The sequence below is a fragment of the Nematolebias whitei genome, chromosome 2 (assembly GCF_014905685.2).
Source record: "Nematolebias whitei isolate Nwh7 chromosome 2, NemWhi1, whole genome shotgun sequence".
Classification (NCBI taxonomy): Eukaryota; Metazoa; Chordata; class Actinopteri; order Cyprinodontiformes; family Rivulidae; genus Nematolebias; species Nematolebias whitei.
Window position 1 is genome coordinate 47,560,787 of NC_056499.1, and position 10,777 is coordinate 47,571,563.

A 10,777-nucleotide genomic window follows, 5' to 3' on the forward strand; every position below is an offset into this window, starting at 1 on the left:
ATATATATATATATATATAAAGTAGATCCTACTTAAAGGATGTTCGTATTTAGACAGACATTTCCAGAATTATTAAAAGTTTACCAATGATCAATGTGAAGTCATATGTGAAAATGAGGATTGTTTGGATCAAATTGAAATAAGAAAGAAGCATTTGAACTTGTGATAGGAAGGACTTATCACCCCTCCCTGCAGTCTATCTTTTATGAGTCTGTCATCAGACTTGCTCGGAGGGTGCTGTCTGACCCGACTCACATCCTCAACTCAAAATACAAACTGTTAACGTCTGGCAAATGGATTAGAATGCTTGCTTGTAGACTTAGATTAAAAAAAATAATTTGTCCCTACATCAGATTGTTCAATAAAGTAGGAATACCTGCACAGTCTTTTAGACCACCCAGCACCAGACTCACCTCACCACTGGAAGAAGAGCATCTCAGAGTGACCACAGCCGATGTAAGGAGTATGTTCAGAAGGATTAATCCTCACAAAGCAACTGGCCCAGACAACATCCACGGGAAGGTGCTGAAAGACTGTTCCGATCAGTTCTGTGAGGTGCTGGCAGACATCTTTAACTCCTCACTTACTGGAAACAGTTCCCACCTGCCTGAAGACTGCAACCATCATCCCAGTCCCAAAGAACTATACAGTGACTGGTCTGAATAACTACCGGCCAGTAGCCCTCACCCCGATAGTTGCTAAATGCTTCGAAATACTGGTCATGACTCACATCAAAACAACCATCAATGAGGACCCTCACCAGTATGCATACTGTGACAGTCGATCTACAGAAGACGCCATCTCCTCTATGGTCCACACTGCTCTCACCCACCTGGAGCAGAAAAACTCTTATGTCCCTATGCTCTTTGTGGACTTCACGTCTGCCTTCAACACCATGATCCCCCAAACCCGATGTACAAACTATCTACACTAGGTCTAAGACCCTCCATTTGCAACTGGGTCCTAGACTTCTTTACAAACAGACCACAGTCTGTGAGGATCCACAACTTCTCCTCCTTCACCATAACCCTCAGCACTGGCTCTCCTCAGGGATGTGTGCTGAGTCCTCTCCTGTTTACTCTGCTCACGTATGATTGTGCAGCTACCCATCCAGGCTGTCACATTGTAAAGTTTGCAGATGATACAGCGGTGGTGGGATGCATCTCAAACAATGATGAGTCCAGCTACAGGCAGGAGGTGGAACACCTGGAGAGCTGGTGCAAAGAGAATAACCTTCACATCAATGTGAAGAAGACAAAGGAGATGACTGTGGACTTCAGAAGGAACAAAAACACCTACACCCCCCTGAACATAAGAGGATCTGCGGTGGAAGTGGTCTCCAGATACAAGTACTTGGGTGTGCACCTGAATGACAACCTCAGCTGGAGCAACAACACCACCAGCCTGATCAAGAAAGCTCATCAGAGACTCTACTTCCTCAGGCGGCTGAGACGAGCTGGTCTGGGAAGTTCAGTCCTCACCTCCTTCTACAGGTGTGCAGTGGAGAGCATCCTGTGCTCCAGCATCAACGTGTGGCATGGAGGCTGCACAGCTGCAGAAAGAAAAGCTTTGCAGAGAGTGGTGAAGGCTGCACAGAAGACTGTTGGTGTCAGCCTCCCCACCATCACAGACATCTACACCTCCAGATGCTGGAAGAGAGCCACCTGCATCATGAAGGACCCCACTCACCCAGCACACACACTTTTTTTGCCCTGCTCCCCTCAGGAAGGAGGTTGAGGAGCATTAAGTGTAGAACCACTAGACTGAGGAACAGCTTCTACCCTGAAGCTGTTAGACTTATCCTGATAGAGATTCATGAATCTCTATCAGGATAATCACTGTGAAAAATCACATCATGTTGCTGCTGATCTGTTTCATGTTGCTGCTGATCTGTTTCATGTTGCTGCTGATCTGTTTCATGTTGATGTGTTCATTCGTGCTCATCTGCTCACACAGACTCATGTTCGTTCTGCTGTTCGGCGTAATGTTTTTATGCTATTAGTGCTGAGCGTGTTTTTATTAACATTTTTCTTAGTTCATATCTTAGATCTTGTTACTGTTTTTCTTTTACATTTTATGTTGGATGTAACTGGGACCCTGTGTACGTCATCTCCTTCCACCACATGGACCACATATGGTGTGGATGACAAATAAAGAACCTTGAATCCTTGAATAGTTTTTGTCAGGCTGCTGATGCTCTGGTCTGATTTGTTGTTTTGTTTACTTGCTGGATGTGGGAATGTGTGTTTTTATTTATCAATATGTGTTTTCATTTTATTGTGGTGTTCACATGATTTTATTGTTTGTAGTGTATTTTAATATGGAAGAAGCTTTGTTTAGCACACGATGTCCAAGACAAATTTCCTTTTGGGGACAATACATCTATTTAAACTGGTTTAGTTAAGGCCCTCTTTTATTTTGAAAGGCACTCTGAATAAACACAAGTAGATATTGTAAATGTCATAAAAGATAAATCATAAAAACAGTTAAATCCAGGGGGGTTGATGGGTACCTTTCCATCGCTTGCCGAAGAGAATATGTCACTGACATGTTCCCATAAATATTTCCTATTTTAAAGCCCACCAGGTCTTATTTCCTGAAAATGGGAATCAACAACAGATACGTTTGTTATGTGTGTGTGAATGATCTGCGAGTGAACAAAACTGCCACAGGGAGGCAAACGTCTGCCGTCAGCTCTGTCAGACTGCTCTGATGAGCAGCAGATGGAGATCCATGAAGCCAGACCAAGTGCAGCCATGAAATGAATCACAGTGACAAGGTGGGCTTTAAACATTGTGTCATTTCAAAGTTTTACTTTAAATGTTCTTGTGGGGAGAAGCTTCAGGCTGTGCCTTGTTTACATGGATTAAGCTTTTAGCAATAAAAGTCATTCATAAACTGAGACATCTTGAAATCTTAATCCTGATAAACTTAAGATCTTAGTGTCCAAAGTTGCAACAATAATGTGACGTTCTCCACATAAAATTATACAATTCTGTTTTTTTCTCAAAAACTTACACCTATGTTTTAAAGTAGTTAAAAATAAGTTATCAGACCTTCCACAATCCTTAATCTCCTGTTCAAAATAAAAGCGGCAGGAATCCTTGATTTTACTCAACAGCAGTGACTGAATGAAAAATAATTCAGTTCAGTTTATTTATCAAGCGCCAAGTCCCAACAGAAGTCATCTCAGAGCACTGAACAGAAACATTCATATATATAAGTAATAATTTAACATTATTTATCTGAGGCGCAGGCTGCTTTGAGTTTAACTTCATCGCAGACTCTCATATTGAGCAAGCATGAAGGCGACAGTGGAAAGAAAAAACTCACTCATGAGGAAGAAACCTTTAGCACAACTAGGCTCAGGACAAGTGCTCATCTTACTGGCTGGGTTTGAAAGGAATAAGAACAGAAACCAAAAACCCAAACAGTATGAAAATAACAAGGCTCCTGATTTTATTTTTTGTTTGTTTGTTTGTTTTCTGTTTACTTTGATAAAATTTCACCTGCTTTGAATGTTATTAGCCATTAAATGGCCTATTATTAGTTGTTATCATCCCCATATGCTGTAAATTTCCAAGCAGTAAGTGTGAGGAATTAGTTTCAGTGTCTATAACAAAAACAAAACAAAAACAACAACAACAAAAACTAAACAATTTGCATTTCCTGTGAAAATGCATTGTGAATACTTATTGCAGAAGAACTGAAAAACAGCTGAAATTAGCTAAAAAAAAAAAAGCATGCTGAAATGTAGCTGAAATGCAAGAACAATCCTAAATTGGTAAAAAATAATAAAAGAAAGAAAAAGCAGAAATAACACATTTGCAGAATTAGCTTTAAATAAGCAGAAATTAGCCCCCAAAAAAGGAAATTAGCCAAAATAAAGCTGAAAATAGAAAAATATATATACATATGAAAAGTAACTAAAACGGCAAAAAGAAGCTTAAATTACCAGTAGGAAGTGGAGAGAGCACATTTTTGCTGAACTAGACTGAAAAAAGTTTAAATGAGTGCAAAAAAATGTGGAATTAGCTGAAACAACAAAAGTAACATAAAAACAGCTCAAACTAGCCGAAATAAGCTGAAAGGAGCACAGCAAGCTGACATGCACAGAAATTTGTTACTTAGGCTTAAAGTAGCAAAAATGACCATGAAAAACTTGACTTTGTCTGAAAACAGATGAATTTAGCTTAAAAATGTCAAAGGGAGTTGAAAAGTAAGAACAAGCTTAAATTAGCAGAATAAAACAGAAAGAACATGTTTGCCTAATAAGGCTGAAAGAAGCAGAAATGAGCACAAAAAGTGGAAATTATCTGGAAAAAAAAAAGCTGAAATTAGCAACAACAACAAAAACCAGCTAAATAGTAGCTAAAAGACAAGAAAGAGGCTGCAATTACCAGAAGGAAGTGGAGAGAGCACATTTTTTTTTGCTGTATTGGGCTGATAAAAGTTTAGATTAGTTTTAAAATTGTGGAATTAGCCGAAAAGGCTTAAATAACCATAAACAGCTAAACTTTCAGCTGAAATAATAGAAAAAGCTTAAACGTGCAGAAGTAAACTGAAAGGAGCATTCCAAGCTGAAATTAGCAGTAAGAAGTTAGAAGAAGCAGAAAAATGTTGTGGTTAGAAGAAAGAATCTGACAGGAGCACAAAACATGAAAAATCAGATGAAATTAGTGGAAAGTAGCTGAAAAAGTTTACATTTGTACAAGGAAGCTGAAAGAAGCTGAACCAGAACAAATTGTGAAAGGAGCAGTTAAAGGTTGCAAACACATCTAAAGATTCGAAGGATGTAAAATGTGCTTAATTCATTTTCTATAAAAAAAAAATAAATACAAAAAAGGCTAAATATTTCAAAAAGCCAAAGTGGCACCAATACCAACAGTCATAGGACCATTCTCTGGAAGGGGCTGAACGTTCTGATACCTAAATTGCTCAAATAGCTTAAAAACTGTGGGTCGAGAATCGTGCAGAAAAACATACGGAATAGTTAAATTAACGAGAAGTCGGAATAAAAAATATAAACAGGGTCAAAATAGTGTGAACGCTTAAAAAGCATTCATACAACAAGACTCACTGCTGGTTTTGAAGGAGAGCGACTCCTGCTTCCATCTTCACCTCCTTTAATCCAGTGGTTGATGAGATCAGCCACACCGACTTTTAAACTATCTGCATCCTGGGACAAAAGAGAAAACTATATATTTTTAATTTTCTTCAAAACCTTCATCAAGATTTTTTACTAAATAGGAAACAATTCTGCATCAAACTGATGCTGATCCTTCTCGCTGACCTTAGACGGGGTGACAGAGAGAACGTTTTGGTTCCAGGCTTCTCCGGCTTCAAACAGGTTCTTCTTCGCGGCGACAGGTTCAGAGCAACTCACCAGGTCCGTCAGCTGCTGACAGCTGAGTTTTTCTTCTCTTGAGGAGCCCTCAAGGAAACAAGTAGAGATCCAGAAAGTTTCAGATGCAGTTTGGATTAGTTTCAAGACCTTTCACATTAAAGGTGAGTTCAGAAATAAAGGTGAAAGATGCTTGTTTATTTTCTTTCTGCTGCTCCCTTCTTCAGGGGTTGCCATAGCGAGCGAATTCACACGAGAATCTGGCAAATTGTTTTTACACCAGTTGTCTTTCCTGACGCAACCACAGCGAGCTACCACAGCCTGTGGAGCAGAGAGCTGCCCACTCAAAGACGCTTATGAAATTTCCATCCATCACATATCTTTATCCGCTTCTTCCTTTTTGGGTCACGGGGGTCACTGGTACCCATATAAAGCTATCACTGTGTGAGAGGTGGGGGACACCCTGGACAGGTCTCTAGTCCATCACATGGACACATAGAGACAAACAAGAATTCTAACTCTCACCTAGAGACAATTTAGAGTTATCAGTCAGTCTAACATGCATGTTTTTGGTCTGTGGGAGGAAACTGGAGTACCTGGAGAAAACCCTCGCATGCACGGGGAGAACATGCAAACTCCACCCAGAAAGGCCCCCGGCAGGGATTTGAACTGGTGACCTCACTGAGAGGCATCAGCTCTACCAACTGAGCCACAATGCTGCTCTCTCCTTTAAATGAACAAGTTTAAATTAAGGAATTTCTCAATGATTTTTAAAAGACAATTCCATGCAGATTGACAAAGTTCCTTCCCTCCATTGATTACGGTGACATTATTTACATGAACGCTCCTACAAGAACCCTGCAGATGTTGGATGCTGCAGATGTTGGATGTTGTCTATCATGGTGCACTAAGATTCATAACTGGCTGTGATTATCGTACCCACCACTGCACCCAGTATTCACTGGTTAACTGGACATCATTAACTTCACGCAGACTCTCTCACTGGTACATTTTCATCTTTAAATCACTTCTTGGTCATACATTCCTTCATACATCTCCTCCTACATGTCTCTGTGTGAGTGCAGCTACAGCGTGCGCTCTCAGGACATTATTACCTGCAGTGTTCCCTCAGTGAGGACTGAACTTGGCAAAAGGGCCTTCTCCTACTCTGCTCCTGTTTCCTGGAATACCTTGCAAAAAGATCTGAAGCTCTCAATCATAACCTCTCTAAGTGTCTTTAAACATCTGTTAAGTTCCTGGTAACAACCACTACAGACGTTCCCGTTTTTAGTTTTCTACAGCGCCTTACAACCCAGCTGTTTTTTTCTTATTTTTTAATACCATTTTCTTTCACTTCTTTTTCTCAATTTACATGCTCTCTTTTATGATTGCCTACTGTTGTCATCACTCGGTTAAATCAGGTCTCTCTTGTAAATGAGTCCCTGAGGCTCAATGGGACCAACTGGTTTAAATAAAGCTTGAATGAATTTAGAAGAATTAAAACTTTTTTTTTCTTTTTTTTACCTCCAGAGCGTGTGTGTATTGTTCCAGCCTTTTGTCAATCTTTGAAACAGAAACAGGAGCTTGTGTCCTCTTTATGTTGCTGCTGCTTTTGAACAAACCATAAATAACAAGATTATTCACACACAAAAAAAACATCTCCCAGTGTTTACAGGTGGAAAAGTAAAATAATTGTTGCAGTGTAAAGTTTCAATACATACTTATTAAAAATAAATGGGTTTGTCATTGAAATACTTAAAAACGTTCAAGTTCCTTTTGTTCACTCAGATCCCTGAAGTCTTTATCTCAATGTTGAACTTATCTCGTCTATATTTTCCAATCAGACTCACCTTCTCCTGAGAGACTCTGTTCTTTCAATTATCTGCAGGAGAGAAAGAAACAGCTCACCACCCGCACAAAGTGACCGCTGACGTCAGCCGTCTGTACTGCAGCACTCACCGTACATTTTCCATCTGTTGAGACTCGGTTGTTGGCCTCTTCCTGTAAAGAAGCACACTGAGCTGAGATCTTTCTCCCTAAACTACTGGAACGGCAGCAGAGAAAGCACACACATCTCTGAATCACTCCCTTTTTAATTTTTTTCCGATGAGTTCATAGACCATGACAGAAACAGGAAGCTCATTGTTAAAGAGGTTATTAGTCAGCAGAAAGTATTTAGCTTTATATTTCATGAAACGTGGCAGAGCTGGATCATGAGCGGAAGAAAAAGGTGTGCATTAATATAACTTCATAACATGCAAAATGTAAGAGTACTCTCACACGTGTGCACATGTTGGGTGGACTGATGAGAATGAAATGATAGGGTTAGCTCTAAGCAGTACCACATCCCTTCAACCAAAAAAAAAAAAAAAAAAAAAAACACTAAAAGTTATCAGTCACACCCACAACCACAGTCAACTGCAGTAAGTGAACGTCAAACCAGGAAGGAGAATAAAATGCCCTTCGGTGCACCTTTCAGTTGTTGGTTGGTAAGTTATGGTGGGTTGGTTAGTTGGTGAGTAACGGGGGTTTGTTTGAATTGCCTCCTCTGACCTGGAGTGGATTTTGTTCAGGACTGGAGCCTTCTCTTTACTCTCAGTACCAGTGCACAAACTGCTACCATCCACGGCAGCTGACTGATTAGGAACTGCTGGTGTCGTGAGTAGACTCTTGTTTTCATTAAACTGACTGAGAAGTGAACATAGACTTTGAATCACTTCATCTGATTGGCTGAAAGATCCACAATGAAAACCAAAACAGGAGTTTTACTTATAAAGTGGTTTGAACTGGTTGAGTTTAATGGTGCCCTCAGGGGTGAACCCCAGACTTTTCGTGGATAACATGTTAAAATGCCTCTTCTGTTTTGACTTGGCATTCACTTCCTGTGTAAACGACCACCTTATTGTGGTGGAGGAGTTGGAGCTCCTTAATGATCCTGTAGGAGCTTTGCTGTTGGGGGCGATGGCCACTGGTAGAGTCTCCCGAGCCAGACTGGTTTCACGCGACAGGCCATACAAAGAGCAATACAGAATACTTGTATGGACAGAGTAGCAGTCTCCCTTGTATGGGTGTGGGTTATAAAAGTCACACCCTGGAGCCAAGCCTTGGGGAGGGTCTCATCTGTGAGTGCCTGATAACCGGGCCTTAATCCATAGTGTCAGGCTCAGCACAAACATGACTTTGCCTTTCTGTAAGCCCACCACCTGTAGGAGAGGCCATACGAGTCGGTGCATAGGGTCAGGTGGTAGCTGTTGGGGCCTTGGCACTCTGACCTTAGCTTATCAAAGCTGGCTCTTGGGACATGGAACATCACCTCTCTTGTGGGGGTGTGGCCTGAGCTTGTGTGTGAGGTTGAGAGGTTTGCTCAAAACTGTGTGAAACAGTGCTACATACTTCTAGCGCCGCATAGTGGTAAATGTACATATTGTGATGACTTCCAGCCACTATGATACAAAATGTTAACTCAGTAGTTGCAAAATGGACTGACATATCTATTTTATGTTGACTAATGTCATTTAGTGGTGACACCCATCTTCAGTTTGCTCATTGCCAAAAACAGATACAGTACGTTTTATTCATGTTTTATTGAGTCTCTTCAACTTTCACCATGTAACCTGTATAAATAAAGGTTGAATGAATGGTGAGTTCATGTTGCTTCCATCTGGACACAAGTACGTGCTGCCCAGATGTAGAACAAACAGACTGAAACTCATTCATCCCTGTAGTGGTCAGGCTTCTCAATGAACAGTGATGATTTCTGTTCTCTTATTTTAATGTCTCAATGTTTTGTTTAGTACGGATGTTTAATGTCTCTTCTGTGAAACAATCCTTGGGGATAAGAAAGATTATTGAACTTGGTAAATATAATATAAAGTAAGACATAAGTTAAAATAAGGTTCATCAGTTGATTTACTTTCTGTAATTTTTATTGAAATCTCTCCATAAAAATGTTTGGGTAATGGAAAGACCCCCCCCCCCCCCCAAAAAAAAAAACAAAAAAAACAAAACAAAACAAAAAACACACACACACACACAGGCAAGAACATTATCGCCGCTTAATCTGTACTTACTGGGTAAAACTGTATGAGGAGTTTCTGGAGGAGCAAGAAAGAGGAAAAAAATATATTTTTAGGCATTTTGAACATAACACATTGTTATCACAGCCATTTCACCTGATTGGAAGCAAACTGGACACAGAAGACCCTGTAAAAACAGGGCTAATGCAGACCACCTATGGTTTTATGGGTTACCTTGAATGTTGGACTCATGGGGCCGTAGCAGTTTAACGACTCCTCGCCTTCGCTGGTGCTAACAAGAAACCCTGAAGATCTCGTGTTTGCCTCCGTGCTTCTCCTTCTATCGCACTTAGTTAAACTCTGAAAAACACATTCAAAATTATGTCAATTAAAATGAAACTCTGCTGAAGAATATGCTGGTGATTAAACAAGTAAACCCATTTTATTCCTTTATGAACACTTGAAATGTGCCCATTTCTTTTTTCACACTGTGTTGTTAGCATCAAAGGGCTAATGAATGACTAGCACAACTCTTACGTCATTGCTGCTGTCACCAGGGTACATTTCATTCCTGCCTCCTGCAAGCCAAAACAACATTCTTTGACTTTACTGCTTCCAGATATGAAGCCAGACTCTGTCAATTATGACTCCATGTTATTTATTTATTGTTTATTTGATAGGGACAGATACAAGAAACATAGATGAAAACTATCTAATGCCAGCATCACAGTGTATATAGGCAAAGCTAATTTGCAACACCTGTCCCTAGATGGGCCTTTAACAGTTGGTTAAATGAAAAGTTAAGATCAACAGTAAAAACCAAATTAAAATTATTTTTAAACATTTAAAACTCTTGAGTTAAAACAATTACAACATTTAAAAATGAGTACAATTATATATATATTAGACCTGCATGTGTTGGAGTTTTTTTATAAAACAGGAGGGAAAGGGGTGGGGGGGGGCAGGTTAAGACGTGTGTCATCATCAGACTGCAGATGAGTTAGTGTCTGACAATGTTAATATGGTTGTTGTTTTTTAATTCACACTTTTGTAAAAGAGCTGGGAAGGTTTTTATGTATTATGTATGTTGGTTTTTTTTATTTTCAAAAAAGTCAAAGTCAGAGTTTCTTTATTTGTCATGTGCACCACATGTGGTACATGTAGTGGAACAAAATTGTGGACACAGGGTCCCAGTTACATCCAACAAAAGTATACATATTAAAGATAAACAGTAATATGATCTAAGATATGAACTAAGAAAAACATCAACTAAATAATACACTAAGCACTAGTAGCATAAAAACATTATGTCCAACAGCAGCACGAACATGAGTTTGTGTGAACAGAAGAGCACGCATGGACACAGCAATATGAAACAGATCAGCAGCAACATGAAACAGATCAGCAGCAACATGAA

General features: G+C 39.8%; 2 protein-coding genes across 3 annotated transcripts in view; one reads left to right on the plus strand and one right to left on the minus strand.

Annotated features, from left to right (window-relative positions):
• The window catches only part of aph1b (APH1B gamma secretase subunit), a 442,239-nt gene that overhangs the window by 354,089 nt on the left and 77,373 nt on the right, over window positions 1-10,777 (plus strand). The gene's annotated exons all lie outside the window — the stretch shown is intronic.
• The window catches only part of LOC119424536 (lymphocyte-specific protein 1), a 58,003-nt gene that overhangs the window by 11,441 nt on the left and 35,785 nt on the right, over window positions 1-10,777 (minus strand). Inside the window, exons 6-12 of one of the 2 annotated variants that reach the window (XM_037692032.1) lie at window positions 9,595-9,720; window positions 9,415-9,438; window positions 7,304-7,345; window positions 7,195-7,226; window positions 6,869-6,950; window positions 5,294-5,434; window positions 5,081-5,179 (exon numbers count right to left, since the gene is read on the minus strand). In XM_037692032.1, the coding sequence (XP_037547960.1) occupies window positions 5,081-5,179; window positions 5,294-5,434; window positions 6,869-6,950; window positions 7,195-7,226; window positions 7,304-7,345; window positions 9,415-9,438; window positions 9,595-9,720 (546 nt within the window). Of the gene's footprint in view, window positions 1-5,080; window positions 5,180-5,293; window positions 5,435-6,868; window positions 6,954-7,194; window positions 7,227-7,303; window positions 7,346-9,414; window positions 9,439-9,594; window positions 9,721-10,777 lie in introns of both variants that reach the window. The other variant, XM_037692025.1, reaches the window with a different exon arrangement.